This window comes from Triturus cristatus, chromosome 5_2 (assembly GCF_964204655.1).
Source record: "Triturus cristatus chromosome 5_2, aTriCri1.1, whole genome shotgun sequence".
Classification (NCBI taxonomy): domain Eukaryota; kingdom Metazoa; phylum Chordata; class Amphibia; order Caudata; family Salamandridae; genus Triturus; species Triturus cristatus.
In genome coordinates, this window is record NC_140588.1 from 231,068,772 (window position 1) to 231,088,231 (window position 19,460).

Here is a 19,460-nt window from a genome sequence, read left to right on the forward strand (position 1 = left end):
ATTACTGTGACTTTTTAAAAAAAAATAAAACGTTGATGTTAGTAAAACTGAAATGATAGTATGCAAGAGCATCAAAATATGTTCTGGATATCTCACTTGAAAATCATGGCTAATATTAGAAGGCTTATTCATTAAGAGCCAGCTAATAAAGTTGGAAATTTGCAGCCACAGGATTACTCGTTCATTTGAAGCAAGTATCTAACTTTTCAGCAATTCAAGTAAAATCCAAGAAGTACCCCTGGAAATATATACCAGTAGTAAATTGTAAAGTGTAAGTTTGCTTACACAGACACAGATCTGCATTTGAATATTTAACTTTTACTCACATGTATTCCTTATCCCTAGACCGACTTTAAATATATGAGAGTTTTGTTCCCAGGCCAATCCTGCAAAGGCAGAAGATTGTCAACAAGTGCCATCTGAATGATGGTAACCTTCTATGGCAGGTATACCCACCATGGATTTTTCCAAGACCAGGCCTAAATCTCTATTCACCATTATTTACCATTTTATCATACTTGAGAACTTTTCTGATTTGCATGTGCTGTTAATGATGGTAATACTTTGCCTGTCTTGATTCTTTGTGTCAGAAATTGAATAGATGTATTTTTGTGAACATTAGACAAACTTTGATTTCGACCCAAGATCTTTAATTTTAGGCAAAACATTATTTCTCTGTGGTTTTATGTACAGTTTAACACAGTACATATTATATTATGATTGCAACATCTGTGGCGTCAGCAGAACGGTGGTTGAAATATGGGGTACAAGTGAGATAGAAGTATGGAAAATTGGCCAGGGGTATTTGAAAGAGATGATAGAAACGCCTTACAGGATTTGAGGAGTATTATAAAAATAACATGAGGGGAGTGATTTTTTGTGTGAATTCAAAATAACGCCTTTAATGTTTACCCCATGTCAAACATATCCAGTTGATTAGCCAGTCACAGAACTTGTATAGCCGGAAATCCCAATGTCCTCTCTATTTTGAAGTGCGAAAAACAGTATATTGTGAACATTCTGTGAAGAAGCTTCAAGGGACAGAGCTGAAATTGATCACCTGTTGCTAAAAGGAAGGATTTCACAGAATTTATGGGAAAAGTGAAATGGTGAAAGATCAGAACCATTTACTCTGAATCTCAGGACTGAAATAAATTGAAAGAAATGGATTGCAGTGATACTTTCCTAGGTGATATATTTTCACATTTATTAAGGATTCTCCACTGGCTCTCAACCGACGCAGCGGTGTTCTCCAAATCAACAGGATGCTACGCTCTCCACGGTGATGGATACAGTCCTGCCACCGGCTCTCAACCGACGCAGCGGTGCTCTCCAAATCAACAGGATGCTACGCTCTCCACGGTGATGGATACAGTCCTCCTTGCTATCGCCTCTCATCGAGAAGAGACATCAAGGGATGGACGCAAAGCACAACTCGCTCTACATAAGGTCCAGGGCGTAGTGCGTAAACTGTCAAGATCAGTTAATACTTTTAACACCCGAATGACAGAAATGGAAGACCGTATAGTCACTAATGAGGCAGAGGCTGCAGCCACACAGAAACAAGTGGGATTACATGAAGCAGAATAGCGTGATGTAAGATGGAAGCTCGAGGACATGGAGAATCGCTTACGACGTAACAACCTACGCGTTCTCGGAATACCTGAAAATATTGAAGGTACTGATATTCGAGCCTTCATCATTCAACTTTTCAAAGATACACTTCCTGAGCTTTCTTCATGGAATTGGGAGCATGAGGTGCAACGGGTGCATAGAACTCCAATCACTATGAGACCCACGTGGAAGCAAGATAATTATCCACGAGCAGTTCTTGTGTTTTTTGGAAACTTTCTTCTTCGACAAGCTATTTCGGATAGAGCCAGGCCAGAAGCCCGACGGACTAGGGACTCCATTTCCTATTTTGTAAGACCGGATTTTTGCCACACGACGGTGGAAAGGAGATGGCGTCTGCGACAACTTATTAAACCCTTTATGGAGAAGAAAGCTCTAGTTTATCTTAATAACCCAGCCAAGTTGAAAGTTGTATATAATGGCCAGGCCAAATTTTTTACTTCGGAAGTAAAAGCCAAAGAATTTTTAGATAGTATCACTTAATGGTCTATTAGCGATATTGAGAATGGGAAGAAACCTGTTACACTGAAACACTGATATATACAGAATAGAGAATTTGGAAATTAGACTTAATGAAAAGGGAGAGGAGAATAGAGAGTGTATTGGACATTATTTAGAGTTTATAAAGACAGAATGATATAAAGATACATTAGATTTACTAGTCTTTATATGCTTCTATATGCCTCTCTATATCTTCCTTATTATTTTTGGGCTTTCTTTTTTTTTTTTGTTTTGTCTTCAATGTTATTTTTTTAGCTGAAAGTTTGGCTTGGGAGCATCTCTCCATCACTAAAGACTCTTATAGAGTCTAATTGCCTCACATTATGGGTGGGGGAGGGTGGAGGGTTGGGTGCAGGGGCTTGTAGGGAGGGGGATGGGGAGGGGGAGGGGATACTGGGGGGGGAAAATGCAGAAAAGAGCTTGATCTGTAGTATAGGAACCTTCAGAGGCTTTTTTGTTATTCTAATCTTCGTAAGTGATTGGAGTTTTATATCAACTATTTTGACGGATCAGAATGGAGTAAATATCGAATGCAAAGTTGGCTGGTGGTGGGTCAAATTATTTAGTATTGATGGTATCGGTCTAATGGGGAATAGTTTTGAATGGGGAGAGTAAAACTGCGATGTTGGAATGTAGCGGGTCTCAATGATGGGAGAAAGAGGGCCCAACTGTTCCAACTGTTACGTCAGGAACCTGTTGACATTCTGTGTATTCAGGAGACCCACATAGCTGGATGCGATAAAAATTTATTAAAATTTCCTGGATATAACCTGATGGCAGCAACATCTCAAACATCTAAAACACGGGGGGTAGCTATCTTGGCAAAACCCGGTTTGGGGAGTCCTAGACGTCGACTTGTCGACAAATATGGTAGGTGGGTTGTGGTTCAACTGGAATTGGAAAGAACCATCTGCTCACTTTATGGCTCTAATCTGGATGACCCACAACTCTTTATTGAACTTGAATTAGAACTGGCTTCTTGGGCCGGTCCACTTATCCTGTGTGGTGATTTTAACATAAATATAGAAAAATTAGTAAACAACAGACTCCCACAGAACTACAGTGGCCGGAAACCCAAAGTTTATAGGGCAATATCTTGTCTGATCGATAGTCATGATTTAAGGGATACTTGGGACACTTTGAGGCAGAATGATAACGGCTTCACCTATTATTCCTATCCCCATAATAAGTATGCTCGATTAGATTACATTATGACATCATTACATAGGACAGCCCTAATTGATATAATTAAAGATCCCAAAACTATTTCTGACCACATTGCACTCACATTAATTTTCGAATCGGATAGTTTTAATAGATCTAATATCCAATGGTCATTTGACCGGAAGCTTTTTTTGAACCCAGATTATATCAACTATATTACATCAGTTACTCAATCTTTTTTTGATTGTAATCAATATAGTGCATCCAGATTCAGTGTATGGGACTGTTTTAAGGCAGTAATCAGAGGAGAGACTATAGCGTATGTAGCTAAATGTAAGAAAACTCAGGATAATATTAATAAGCAACATAAGGCGGAACTTATTAACTTGGAAATAGTACATGCCAAACAAATCCAGCAAGGAATACCAACTTCTGATATACTGCAAAAATTACTGATTTTAAAAACTGAAATTAATAGCTCGTTAACGCAAAAAGCAGCGGAAATATATCAAGCTAATAGAAACAGAATCTATGAAGCAGGGGAAAAAGTAGGGAGGCAATTAGCTCTCAAAACTAGACAAAAAGAGACATATAACAAAATAAAGAATATAGAATATGAGGGCCAACAGTATACCTCCCCTCAAGATATTGTAGATGTCTTTCGAAAATATTACCAAAAACTATATCAAAATGATAACGAGCATCTATCTACAAGAGACATGAAAACCTTTCTTAGCGAGTGGTTGCCGGAACCGGAGCTATCTAGAGTACTCGATCGAGGAGGTAGAGAAGAACTAGAGAAAGAAATCACAATGGTAGAGTTAGAAATTGCTTTGTCGGATCTAGCTAATGGGAAAGCGGCTGGTCCTGACAAGATCCCTTTAGAGTTATATAAGGTGCTGGGCAAACAGATACTGCCCTATTTACTAGACCTGTTTCTAGGAATACAATATCACTCAGCTACGCCAGAGTCTTGGAAACATACCAACGTAGCAATATTTCCAAAAAAGGGGAAACCCCCCCAGCTTCCTTCTTCATATCGACCTATCTCACTTATAAACTCTGACTCAAAGCTATATTCCAAGATACTTGCAAACCGAATGAGGGGGATCATTGAACATCTTGTATCCCCATGGCAACACGGCTTTATCCCGGGGAGAGGAACAACTGATCATACCCGTAGAGTCATTGCCTTATTTGACATCATGGGCGTCATGGGGGGAGAGATGTCAATGGTCTTACTCGATGCCGAGAAGGCATTTGATCGAGTGTCTTGGCGGTTCTTATGGGAAATAATGGAATACAATAACTTCGGCCCAGGCTTTCTCAAAGCCCTAAAAGCTCTGTATATCAGCCCTAGGGCTAAACTATTTATTGATGGCTTTGAGTCAGAGTTTATAGAGGTAAAAAGAGGCACTAGGCAGGGCTGTCCTTGTTCCCCGATATTATTTGCCCTAGTAATTAATCCTTTAATTTTAAAGCTTCTTAACTCCCCCCAAATACAACCAGTTATGGTGGGCTCATATTCTACTAAAATATTGGCATATGCCGATGACATTGCGGTGCTTACAACGAATCCAGACGAAGCAGTAGCTGAAATAGAACAAATAACCCAGGCTTTTGGAGTTTATTCTGGCTACTCACTTAATAGAGACAAAACCATGGTGTTATGTACAAATAATACTATATATGAAAGTCCTTACAAAGTCAAAAACGCAACTTATCTCGGTGTAATTATTTCTCCTGAGGTAAAAGAGATTAATCGACTTAACTATGATCCTTTGATTAAGGTAGTAAAAACAGATCTTAAGAGGGTAGATAACCTACATCTCTCAATAATAGGGAGAGCGAATTATATTAAAATGAGTATATTTCCCAGAATACTTTATCTGTTCCGGGCTATTCCATTGATTGCCGACGGTAGTATTATTAAAATCTTTGACTCCATGATATCTAAATTTATATGGAACTACGGTAAAATAAGGAGAGCATTACCATTATTCACTCTCCCCTTACATAGAGGTGGCCTTGGTATCCCGAACCTGACATTTTATCTCTGGGCGACATTACTCCAACAAATGGGCCCTCTCTTTAAAGTTAAACCGGCCAATCTACCCAATATAGACTCCTATATTCCTTCTATTTTTGAACTGGGATTGGGTGATAAATGTCAAGGGCTATTTTTGAGACAACTTGAAGCGTCCTATTACAAAAAGACCAAGTTTAAGGTGATTGGAGACGCATGGAAAACCTGGAAACTTGCCTCAAAACAATTAGGTATACCCAAAATAACAAGATATACATCTCTGTGGCATAGCAAGATCATTTCATCATCTCTGATAGATAATGTCTCTAGGAGATGGGAGAATTTAGGCATATATACACTTGGTCATCTTTTTGGACAGAATTTTATTCCATCTTTTGAGGGATTACAACAGAGATTTGATATTCCATCTACAGATTATTTAAAATATTTCCAAGTCTTTACTAATATTCGTAATTCTAAACTCAATATCAACTTAGATAGTTTTCATTTTTTTTCTATTATTGAGAAACGAGCCACTAGGATAGGCACTTTATATGATATATTCTCTCAATCCTCTAAAGACGATTTAGATCGTGTGGAGAGATCCTGGGCACAAAAGCTTGGAAACCCAGACGTAGATATTGACTACTCCCTAACTCTCTACACAACATTATTTTTAGCGCCTAATCTCAAAGCACAATATTTCAAAACTATCTACAACCTTTATTTTACCCCGGCTAAACTTTTTACCTGGGGAATGCGAGTAGATGATTGTTGCCCTAGATGTAGACAGGGACAGGCAAATTTAATTCACATGTTTGCCGAATGTCCAAAACTGGATAACTTGCAAACATTGATTGGAGGATTTTGGACTCAAATATTCGGGCGGATTCTTAGATCCTCCGCTACCCTATTTCTTTTAGGTTATGACGAATCCTTGGGGTATAGCTTGGAGGAACAGAGGATTGTCTTCCTGGGCACGGCCGTCTTTCGTATCATTTTGGCTGCTTGTTGGAAAGATCCCAATGTACCTACCTTTCAGATGTGGCTTAGCCGATTTCTTGCCATATATAAGCAGGAGACAGCTATATATAGCACAAGAGGCAGGAAAACTAGAGCCCGGGGTACCCAGATCTGGGCCCCAATTTCCAACTGGTACTCCAATGTATGATCACCCCCCTGATAAGAGAAGGGCTGATATGATTTGATGATGTAAAACATGTAAAGATTTACTTTGTATTTTCTATATTTTATATTAATTGTGCATTCGTATTGTGCTGTAATGATTTTGTTCTTTTTATCTGGTGTACTTTTTGCTGTATTAAGAATCTATTCTTTTATTGTTTGTTTGAATGAAACAGATCATGCTCAATAAAAAGGGAAAAAAAAAGGATTCTCCCAGCCCACATGTAGTTATAGCAGTTGTCGCAAGTGGAGGAGCATGACTTGGAAAACCACCATCTGTAAATGTGATCATAATTAAAGTGATGATAGGACATTATTCAGACCGACCTTGTGCTTTAATAATATTCTACCAAGAAAATGCCTTTCTACGTGATACTATGTAGCAAAAGACAAGACAATTGTGACTATTCTTTGCTCTTTCTTTTATCCAGAGATTTAATACCTATAGTTGCTGCTTTGGAATATAACCAATGGTTCACAAAGCTGTCTTCCAAGGATCTTAAATTGGTAAGTTATTAAAGCTAAATTTAAAAATTAATTCCACGCTATCACCATGAATTATAAGAAAAGCAGTTCATTGTGGTTTACCTTGACATGTTAGAGAAATGAAGTAAAATTATAGGAATTGTTTGAAAATCGTTTCTTAAGTTATATTTTAATCTTTGAATTTAATTGAATATAGATAGCCATATTTAGGTATATGGAGATAAAAAAAATAGCAGTTTTAAATGAAAGGATGTAAAATGATGCAGGTGTTTGTGCATCAACTTCCGACTTGCTTTCTGGTAAATGTGGGAACTTGATGCATCCTCGTATTGGAACAGCCGTGGCGGCTGCAGGTAAGAGCAGTGGGGCCAGCTGGTGGGGATTTTGAGAGACGACCATGAGGGAATATTAATTATTTATTTAATGTTCCATTGTGGTCATCTCTTGAAATGCACCCCCCAGCCGGCCCACCGCTCTTACCTGCACCGGCCGCTGCTGTATTGGAACAATCAGAATTTTTATCATGGTGGGGTGAACTAACACGGCTTCCTTCAGTATTCCTTTCCTTATTGGAACCTGCTTTTGCTCATTTTCAGGCCAGACTCATGCATAATATAGTTGAAGGGTTTTTGGTCCAATTTGTGGAGGGGAGTAACAGAATTTGTGCCAAAATTCTGGCAGATCAAATAATTCAAAATGAAGGGAAAAAGACGCCGATTTAGAGCTATGCCAATTGACTGAAATTCCATTATCTTATGTCTATTTACTCTGCCACCACTTCTGCTTAAGTGGTGGTAATACCACTGAATATGGTCTTGAATCCACCATATGACATGCAGGAAATCTGCTACAGTCTTGCCATATTTCTCTTCCAACATGTAAACATGGTTGAATTGGCAGAACAAAATTGTTTTTCAAACTAGGGTGTAAAATCTGGGTAAAGATGGCGTACATCCTCATTAGATGTGTATTTGCAGTGCATCCACACATTTGGTGGAAATTTCTGCCACCCACATTGCTGGAAAGTCTGCAAACAGATGTGCCATAAGCTATAAATCCACTACCAAACACATCGATTTTGTCAGGATTCCTTCCGGTGTGTATAGTGCTGCTGTACCTTACTGAGGTACGTTTATAAATGTGGGAGGTTTTCCTCTGCCAGCTTTGCAATCCAGCAAAATGCCTGCCGTGTAGTCTTCGGAGGATGCTTGAAAAGGCAAGCAAGTCAATGACCGTGTAGTATATGTCTACTTCATGTTTAAGTGTCAGGAAAGAATGGAAGTACTCCTCTGACAACCACTTGTGTCTTCTACTCGTTTACTCCTGAATTTTTCCCACGGTTGTGAAAATGGTCACGTGGATAACCTTTAAACTCCTGGCACTGGATAATTTATTCACTCCTAATCGAATCCCGATGACATTAGCTAGGAGCACTGTAGAGCGCTGACTCCAGCCATGCGATCAGTCAAATGGATTTTGCCAAATACCTATAAGATTGATCAGGCTTTGTACAGGTATCCTTTGCACTGACCATGAGCATTCCTTGAATTTGAGGACCAATGTCCGGGATTATATGATCTGCTCCTCCAAGATCACAATCATTTTTGTGTACTGATAGATGTTTACTTTGCTTCGCAATAGCAGCACTGCTTTCTGTTCTGGACATGCACACTCAACACATTAAATGAGCATCAGAGCAAATTAAAGGGATCGAGGTCTACTCCGAGTTCAGAACACAGGGTCCAATTTGCCATTCCAGTCTCCCATTTGTCTAAGTGTAGAATATGTCCAAGAAAAGTTAAAAGATGCTTGCAGTATAGAGTTCATTTAACTCACAAGGGCCTCCCCTTGACTTTTCAGAATATTCCAGTCAGTGCTAGCTGGTTCTCATTGGCCCTGCATGCTCCTGGCTGTTTTAGTTTTTGGACTTCCTCCCCACATTGTGCATCATGGCTCTAAATATCTTGCACACAATACACTACCTGTACAAGGAGGGGCAGGCTCTCTTACTCTTGTTTATAACGTTACGTTTCTTAGCTTCATTTATAACAAAAAAGTAATTTGTTTGCTTTGTGCTTTTTCAATATATATATGGATGTGAGATGATTTATCAAATTTGATCTTACTACAACTAATTTTAATACAAAATCTTGTGAGCCTTCTGCAGCAATCTGTAGTGCAGTTATTGAATAAGATTTCCATGTTCACAGTTGCAAACCTCCTTCATCTTCCACTATTCTTCTAAATGGGACCCACTCTTACTAAAGAAAAATCTCACCAGATTTTCCATCTCTGCATCTGATCAAAGAAATTACCAGAGCACACAGGTTGTCTACTGTAAAGAGTCAATGGACATCTCTTCTGGGGTCGTGCTCAGTTCGGTTGGAAGATCATATATTGCCATATATTTTCCCCAAAACTACCTTTCTTCAGTGTAGTCTCCACCAATATATAGTGCACTGTTCAGTATGTTCCCATTTTTGTTGAGAATAGACAGATACAGGAGAGCAAAAGTAACCGATTCATACCTTTATATTTCTTCTGGTGCTTCTATTCCTGGTCTCATCTCAGAACCACTGAAGCTTCCAACACCATTCTTCGTGGTCAGAGTACAAGCTCAATGTGTACTGAGATTGTATTATGAGCCTTCCCCCTTCGGGTATGCCTGTTTGATTCCGACCTTGGTTGCTGTTTTTTTTGTAGGTATGTAAAATCCGTTTGGTGTTCTCAGCCCTCCTCCCAGAGGATGAGCTGTACCTGTTTGAGTATTAGTATGTTTGCAACACATAATAATGTCCCACTAACTTGACATATTGTTGAAAAGGAATGATCTTGTGCCTCATTTGAGAGTGTAAGATATAATAATGCTCGTAGAGTCATCACCAATCTCTCCCTAATAAGGGGATGTCTCCACTTCCCAGCATTCAACTTAAATGATTGAGGGCACTAGTAACCATTATCATTATGCAGAAAAATGATGTGCTTAGTTCTGTTGACTGAGATACGGTAGTCCCTACAACTCACTAAAGCACTCTAAAGTGGACATACAAACCTCATTTAACCCTCAAATGTTGAAAAACCTTACTAGCTTTTGTCGGGCAAGCTGTAAAATCATCATAGTTTGTGTGCAGAAGAGCAGTGCAGTGAATTCCATTGGTTCTTTGTTCATATGGTCAGTTTTTTGGCCCTGTGTGTGATATAACTGCTGATCTCATTGTCCTATGCAAGCGTTAAGCACCAATTCATTTTAGAAAATACTTTGACAGATCAAACAAGGAACTGTAGGTACAAGTGGACTTATCAAAAATGGAAGAACAAGTATTTTGAAGCATTGCAACCTAAAAAACTAAAATAATATTAGCTCGTATGTAGTCATCTATTACTACTTCTTCTGATCATGACCATGAAGACCTATCTGAGGATTTTGGAATGGGAAAGCCTGGATTCACATGTTCTTCCATTTTAATTTCTTTGCACAAACCCCTTTAACCAGCAATTCAACATCTGCTCCTGGGAGGGCCAAATAGGCACCCTTCACTACCCTTGGTATGGCAGCACAATGGCTCGAGACCACACTATCATAATGCTAGAGTAGCCCCAACCTACCAAAAACACCAGCAGCATATGCACAGGTTCTCCCCAGTAGTTCAGCCAAATAGCAATACAGCATTGAAAAACATGAATGGTTATTCTGGCATCATATGTTCTATAGGTGGAACTGAAGCAGCTTTTTCTGGTCTGCATGATTGGCTCTCAGATTCTAACATTGATGTTATTTCTTACAAAGCACTATTTGAAACTTGTTGTTCTTGTATAATGTATTTTTTTTCTTTGCAGTCAGCTGATGTCTGTGATCAGATTCTCAGAGTGGTGAATAGGTCCAGTCGATTGGAAGAGCTGGTCTTGGAAAATGCAGGTCTTCGAATGTAAGGACTTTTCAAATGTAACAAATGTTTTTTTGTTCAAACATGATATAGAACTTGCTTTTCCTCGTGCATTAATAACTCGGGCACAGTAAAATAATATAATGCGTCCATTTCTCCCTTGACTAAAGAATAGGAACTCCATTTCTCCCTAGGTTACCCTCGAATGAGCTGCATAGCACAGCTCAGCCATCAACCTCTGTCAACGACACACTTATGACTCTTTTCCCTGCAGCTTGATCCTTTCTTGGGTGCTGTCAGGGAAGAACTAAATTCTCATTGGTGCATCAACAATGCATTTTGGGTCTTCATCATCTGACAATTTTAATCTGTTGGTTGCTTCTTTATTTCCAAACTATTTAAAAAAAGGATGAAATGCTTGAATTAATCCCAGCCACTGGTTATTAGTCGAGCTGCATCCCTATCAATCGTTATTTTGTACATCATGCCACCTCAGATTTGACCCAGCCATATGCAAACCAGTTTTGTCCCTGCTCAAGTGTGTGCACTCCAACCCGGACTGCCAGGCCAGGTCCTCCCTGAACCGGAATACAAGCAACCTAGGAACGGTTTCGTCCTAGTTAGGGTTCATCAGGCAGGTATAGCTTGATGCGAGTGACACAGCATGCATGTAACCCACATCTGGGCATACCCGTCCAACTTAGGGAAACAAACTAAAGTATACAAAAAGTGATGAATGGAATGCTTGAATTAATCTCAGCCACTGATAATTACTCAAGACTACATCACATACTGATTTGCATATGACTGGGTCTAAACTAAGGTGGCATCTTGTGCAAAATAAAAATGGACTGAGATGCGTCCCCGATAAATTACCAGTGGCTGAGATTAATCCAAGCATTCCACCCATCACATAGATATTTAATCAAATCCACATATGTGACATCTTGAAAAGTAGCCGTAGATAACATATACGTAACTGCTAATGGATGACACTAAGTGTGGCAAAAGTGGATACATCTTGACGGCTGAATACTACACTTTATTATTTGCAAAGTGAGCAAATGGTAAAAATTCCATAAAACCTTTTCATGATAACACCAGTGACACCGAAGATGCTCTGAGTTCTGAAGCGTGACATATGTTGGGCAGACCCAGTAGATTTCTCTTGACCCCCAGACCAGGAATGTGCATCTACCAGCCATACAAACGGGGAAAAACATACAGATGCGCCATGACCTCACCCTCAAACTGAGTCAGAGGAAGAACACAAAGTGGGATGGACAGTCAATCCTGCCAGAAACTCAGCAGATTATTGGTAAATTCCCCTCAGCCCTCACTTCCATGTTAGCCAACAAAGGAACATATACATTTATGTACCAACCTAGTACAGCATATATGTATGAAAATAGTTGCATGAATCATAATCATATTGGCAATAGGGTACATAAAGTATACAGAATGCAGAAAAGCATTGTATATGATTATATATATTTCCTACAAATCCCTGCTTATAAATACCAGAAGCTCATATTCCAGCACTGAGCAGTGTGCTATAGAAGCCGCTTACCTGCCCTAAGGCCAGTATGGATTAGGCTTGCATAGCATACGGATTGTGATGGGCTGTATCAGGGGAGGATGCCAGATTTTGAGGCCCTGCTCCCTGGATGAATCAGTCCTCTCTTCCCTTAGATAGTGCACCATTATGTTTGCATTAATTGTCACAGAAATTAAAAGAAAGGGCAAAAAGTTGTTGTGTCCGAGAAGTTTTGGAAAACAGTAGTGCTACCTCCCTGACAGTCTAGCACCTAGCAAGGGGGTGCCTTAGGATGAGTGGTTATCCCTTTTTCTGCTTGATGTGCGCGTATCATGTCACAATCCTGGATCTATCCCCAAGGTCTTGAATATTAGGCTGGCTTTTTTGCAACGGTATGACACCCTTCACTTTTTGAAGATTCACGTCTCAAAAAGTAAGGTATTGATCTTTAATAATAGGAAAGCCTGGAAGTTTAGTAATTATGTTTGGGTTTTAGGACAGGATTAGTTGGAGGTAGTAAATTTCCTATTTGGGACAAATTCTAACAAGTAGCATGTTTGAAAAGGTACATATTGATCACTGTTCCGCCAAGGTTTCCTCCCTTGCCAGTGGGTTGCGGGCTTATTATAATGCATTGGGTCGGAAACATTTTCATTTGTTATCAGTTTTTAGGGAGAATGTTCCTCTGACATCATTATATGCCATTGATTCGATTAACATGTCGAAATGGGATTTCTTAGAGGAAATGGAAGGGCAATTTTACGGAAACATTTTAACTTCAACTCTTCTGTTTCGGTGCCTGCCTTAAGGTTGGAATCCGGCTAAAACAAGTTGCTATGCACAAGGTCTGGCTAGTGTGATTCAGTGAGGCTCTCAGCTGAAGAAGAGTAAGGATGACTATCTGAGGGGCTTTTTGCACACTGAAAATTTAGGCTGAGAACCAGAAAAACGTACATTTTCCAGGGACTTGGCCCATGCACTAAACCAATTCGATCTACAGGGAGTTACACTGGCAGCCCTCCCTCACACCCAAATTAAAAGTTTCTAAAAGGATGCCTCCATTCTCATTAGCCAACAATTGGACATATACTGTATATCTAAGGAAAAGTGTGAGGTGGTGATCTCTTCCTGCCAGTATCGAAAATTTATTTTGTTGCCATTTTATCTTATTTTTAGATCACAAAGGTTTTTTCATGCAGAGACTGTATTAATGACACAACAGAAATACTGTCCTGTTATGAAAAACATTCACAATGTATACTGTTGCTGTGTTTACTTTTTAAGTTCTCTGCCGCTCCCAGGGGCCTGTTGTGGGTGTTTGACGTTGGGAATTCCTGTTGAAGAAGGCAAACACACACACACTTTGGAGTATGTGGCTATGCACATACCTTTGGCAGGCATATTCCAATTTCCCCCCTCAATAGGGCCGGAGACTTACTTGTGCCGGGGGCAAGGCTTAGGGTGAGCATGGGGAAGTAATACCCTCAAATGCATAGTGTATTGAAAATTGTTTCTTCACGTGACAAAATCATTTTTTTTTCTGTGGGGAAATGAAAATGAGGAAAATGGAAAGGAAAATCACTTCTGCTTGTTTCTTACATTCTTAGGTGTAACATTATACTTTAATGCTTATGTAAATACCTATGCATGAGACTGCTCTTGTAAAACTTGTGACTCAATGCTTCCTACAGTACTCAAGGAATTCATTTAGAATTCCCAAAAAGTTCATAAATTTTCTCTTAAGATCAGCATAACCCTACAGGTGATTAATTCTGACTTTTTAGTCAATCCTGACCTTTATGGCCTTCCGGATCCTTGTCACTACAGAGTGTATCCAAAACATATGGTGGACTCATTATTTGAGATCATAGCGATACGCTTACAGTCATACCTTCATTTGATGCCCGGGAAGCTTAAAATGAACATATACCCATGTTTTAATGTTATTGATTGAATATTGCTATGCCTACTCTCATTTTCAGGTGAAAAACTTTACTTTGTTGTCTTGGATTCATTAGGACAAGATCTTCCTCATTCAGTAAAATATATTCTAAGTTGCCATATAATGTGCTAAGTCTTAAGTATGCATTTATGTAAAGCCCTTGCTCTTAGCTGCCTCCTTAAAAAGAGACCTTGACCTTGAAAAAAGATCTTTACCTGTGAATGTCAGGACGCGTCATCAATGGCTTGACATGTCAGGAAAACGCTATTAATCTGACCTGGACTTTGCATGCATTTTCCATTCATATATTAGCTCACATAGGCCCTTATTTGAGTTGGTCGGATTTAGGTGTGTTGATATTTGGTCCCAAAGTCCACAATTATGAATGGGATTTCTGCACCTTAATCAATCCATTGAAAGTTTTAGACCCTGGACTGGGGTATGACCATGCAGACCCAGAAATACCAAAATCTACATATTTTACCTGTTTTGGGGGGACTGTTGCACTGATATTTACCAGCTGCCCTAGCCAGTGGTGTATATCTTTAGGGGGGCCTGTGCAGGTCACTGGTAGAGGTCCTGGGGGAGGGGGGGCGGTGATATACAGGGAACAGAATGTGAAGACATCTAGCGTGAGTGAATTCCATGTCCTATGGGGGAAATTGTTGTCTGCTCCTACATGGCGCACGAGGGGGGCAGACGCGGGCTGGGCTGTGCCTGTGCCCTCTAGCCCCGGCCCTTTTTCATCCCCATTTTTCAGTAACTTGCACACACACAATAAAACTGGTATCTGGTTCCTGTGTTTCCAGCCCCAGTAATTTCATATCAGAAACACAAGCACAAATGTTTAGGTACCATAGCTGTATCTGAAGCTACCTCTCCAGACAACTCTTGAAGAGGACCATATTGACATTTTCAGATAAAATCACTAAACATAGTCTTTTTTGCGATCTGAGTTCTGTTTCGCAAGTGTGGTTTTCTTTCACTTCAGGAAAATTAGTTATTCCATGTTCCAAATTTGAAACACAATTTTTGTTAATTGAAACCTGTTTTCCTGCCAAAGACTGTCAAGTTTGTTGTATGATTGCAGAAAGGGGTATGCTAAAACCTCGTTTTTTTCGCTCTCTTTCAGAGATTTTGCACAGAAATTGTCCAGCGCCTTGGGCCATAATCCCAACTCAGGCCTCCATACAATTAACCTTGCCAGTAACCCACTCGAGGACAGAGGTAACGTGGGTATTTATTTTCACTTGTATTCAGCTAACGAGAGGATTAGTGCCGTTTCACTGGGTTCCACCTCAACTCTACTGCATCCGATTCAGTGTAATTGCATTGTAAATACGGGCTTAGAGGGCGACTGGGTATTGCTTTCCGCTCTATGATGGAGATTGCTTTGCATTGTGCCTGAGACTTCTGGCATCATTTATTTTGCACATTTCTTTTAAAATGTGCACTGAATTACAATGGGCGTTGGGCTAGCAAAATCTGAAATAAAGAATGGATGGCTTTTATTGTCACAGGGGACTTAACAGCTCAGTTTTAATGCATTATAACAAACATTCTTTATCAGGCGATGCTTTTTCCTTTAATAGCATCTTCTGTATTGCGTAAATCAGGAAATGTTTACCATATATAGAGGAACCATAAATATACTATATTCTTGTATTGTCAAGCGTCTTCTATTTAAGGGTCATCACACTGTGAACTATCCTGGAGAATCTCATAACTCTTTGCAAATATCGAATGCAATGAAGGTGGTTGCATCCACGTACGTTGTAATGGAGAAGGTGGCTCGTGGGTGGCGGGCAAGGAAAATGCACTGGGAGACATTGAGAGATGAACTTTGCTGGTGCCGCAAGGGGCACTCCATTTACCGGGGGTACTGGAGGGAGCACTGTGCACTGGTGAAGGAATCAATACAAGAGATGGCTGGAAGGGCTAATTCTAGCGCCAACATGGGACGCCAATGGCTTGGGTTATTGACTAGGATGAAATGGCAGACATGGATGTGCATGTGATGCGGTAGGATGAAATGTCATAGCGTGTAGGTTGCAGTGACGTTTGTAGGTGGTGAATGATTAGGCTGTAGATGTAATAGTAGCTGCCTTCATATGAGTATGGTAGTATGGGGTGCAGGTAGTGGTTTAGAGTGGGATGTAGGTCGTGATGTTGATTGGTTCATAGAATTTGGTGGTGGTTTACTTGATTGTGTAGTGAGTTTATGGTGGGAATAGCTGGCAGTGTAAGTGGATGTGTGTGTGATGACAGTAGTGGTGTAGTCTGCTGCTGGTGGTGTGGGGGTGAAGATGGTTAATTATGTAGGTAGTGGTGGAAGATGTAAGACTGAGAAGTGATATGGTTGTATGTGGTCTATGTGGCAAAGGATGTGAACAGTGGTGTAGGTGTTGATGTATGTTTCAAATAATGCTGTAGGGTTAGGTGGCAGCGAATGGTATGCCCTTTAATTACTTGATATAATCTGCATCCACATTGTAATGGTTCCTGTTTAAACCTATCTATCAGATGTAATACCAGTGTACCCTGAAATACAAAAGTTTAAATCTGGACTAGGTAGGGTATTCCTTACTTTGTTTCAAGGAAAATAGTGGCAGTATCAAAGTAGTTGTGGAGGTAACTGACCCGCAGAAGCTCTCTGCAAATCCTCTTCTTGCTGAATCATATGGCTATACTGACCTCATTTCAATAGTAAAACACAAGTAGCAGGATTAATCAAATAATATAGAAATCCCAGAACACCATTTGCCTCTCTGATGCTGCTTTTTTAAGAGTCCGCTGGATGGCACAGTTTTAAAATATACCTAATATAGTTTACAATATATATTTTATGAGAGATTTCCTCCCACTAATCAAAAATAGAAATGATAATTGTGTAACGCCACAATTGGATAAATGAGAAAGAGCATAAGGGAGAAATAAGACTATAAATATATGAAGGATTTGAATGCTTAGTTGTAATTTCATTTTGTGCAGCTAACGTTATCAAAATCGCAATTAGTTACAAAAGCAACTTTTTAGGTGTGATTTACAGCTCCGCTGTTTGCTCAAAGTGTTGTTAGCCAGTACTCTAATTTTCACTTTCGCTGTGAGAATGCCAGATGTTTAGGGGGATTTATTTATTATTAAACGTTTATTAAGTCTCCCTTACCTGTCTTTCCTGCAACAGGAGTAACAGGCTCGTTAGACAAGAAATTCTACATAAAGTATTGTTGCTGCAAGACAAGAAATTGAGTACATAAACAACTGTCGTTATCAATGGTTGTTCAGGTTTCCTTTTAGAACTTTGATTCAGACTTAAGCTGATCTTGTGTGTCCCTGTTTCTAACATTTTAGCTTATAATTCAGTATTATTCAGAACCATGAGGGCTTGAATTAGCTCAAAATTGTCATCAATTCAAAATTGTTTAGACCATGGCATTAATATATGTCGTGTCTGGTGCCCAAACATCCTTAAGCTGGCCCAGTGACTATCCAGTGGTGTTACACGATTTACATGGGTCCAAATGCATACAAGGAAGATGGGCCTGATTGGCCACTTTGGTGCAGTTTTGCTTTTCATTGGTGAACGGTTGCTGTATGTCCCGCCTTTGGGTGTGGTGTTCCCTCCCCTGGAGACTGCCCCTGCGACATGTCCCCCTACTCCTTTGTGTATTTATGGTTTTACCAAGGAACTCTTCTTTTTCTTTATACTTGTCTCTTATTTTTGTGTGTTGTTTATTGATTTGCTCATGCGTCATTTATTGCTCGCCCCCAACCACTCTCCTTCGCATCCCACCACCTATGCCATTTACTATGAGGCTCTGGTCGGAAGTGATCTCCTTCCCAGACGTTTATTGCTTATTATCAGGGCCCACTGCCCTGACTCCTCAAACGTCGGGTGAATAGTGCTGTATGACCCCGCCTCTTCATTGGGACGCTAGCAGATAAGGTCAGACCAAACCAGCAAAAGACCTGTTGGTTCTTTGCAGTTTTTTTTCTATAGCGCAAACTTGACCCGTAGGTATTGGAGCGCTTTACATGAGCACCAATTAAGCTTCACAAGGACACATTAATTTTTGGTAGGCATGGGGAAATTAAGTGATTCAGTATGATGCCTGAGTGGGTGGAGTTATGGCTGCTCTCATCACCTGCCTTGACACCTGCGTGACCGTGGTTGCCATAGAGCCCATGATGCCACACGGTGACGGTGCAGGGCCCATGACCGAGCAGGTTCTTGCCGGGGCCCCCACCCTGATGCAGGCCGCCCTAGTACAGCTGCTAGAGGCGTTACCCTTGAAGCAGTTGCATTTCCACGAAGAGCTCTAAGGGGCATTGCCCAGGGCAGGCCAGAGGCACTGAGCACTGAGGGGATGCTGTGGCACCTGCGGCTGGCACTTAAAACCCAGAGGTGAGGGGGCTGAGAAGCGAGGGGAGCCCGGTTGTAGGGGCTCCAGAACATGTATTAGTTCTGGAAGCCTCTTAGCGGTGCAAAGGGACATGCAGCACCAACGCATAGACTGGAATACAGGTGTACAGACGACAGCTGGGATAATCTTGTCAGAAAACAAACGTTTTGTGATGTTTTCGCAAATTAGTACTTTGTTTGTGAAACTCCGTCCCAGTCTAGATACTTTAATATGGTAACTGCCCAATTAAATCATGCTACCCCACCTTCCAGTCCATTAATGACAATAAGATGCTCCCTTTGTCTAAAGTACACTTACTCATGGTTTTTAAACGGCAATTTATACTTGCTCTCTCTTTAGCAAACTGCAGGTTTGCAATATGTTCTCTCTTGTGCTTGATGCAGCAGCTTTATGCACTCCAAAAACTGGATGTTAGCAAAAGCACAGCTAAGACGTTTAGCATGTGCTTGTGGTATAAAGGTGTGACGTCGGGTAGTAAAAGCTATATAAATGCAAAAACCATACTGTGCAAATGAGAGGACATGAATCCGGGCTTGGTGTTTCTGAAAATAAGGTGTGTGAGAAGATGATGTGAAGTGTTCTGAGTGAGTAGGGCGAAACACGACCTGATTTTATTCCAGAGGATGCCTTTCTGTATCTCAATGCAATCAGGGCTTTTTCCCAGCATTGATGAGTGAAG

General features: G+C 40.3%; 1 protein-coding gene across 1 annotated transcript in view; it reads left to right on the plus strand.

The window, feature by feature from the left end:
* Positions 1 to 19,460, plus strand: part of CARMIL1 (capping protein regulator and myosin 1 linker 1) — a 995,540-nt gene that overhangs the window by 501,583 nt on the left and 474,497 nt on the right. Inside the window, exons 9-11 of the mRNA XM_085607022.1 lie at positions 6,940 to 7,015; positions 10,832 to 10,920; positions 15,490 to 15,584. Of these exons, the coding sequence (XP_085463148.1) occupies positions 6,940 to 7,015; positions 10,832 to 10,920; positions 15,490 to 15,584 (260 nt within the window). The remainder of the gene's footprint in view (positions 1 to 6,939; positions 7,016 to 10,831; positions 10,921 to 15,489; positions 15,585 to 19,460) is intronic.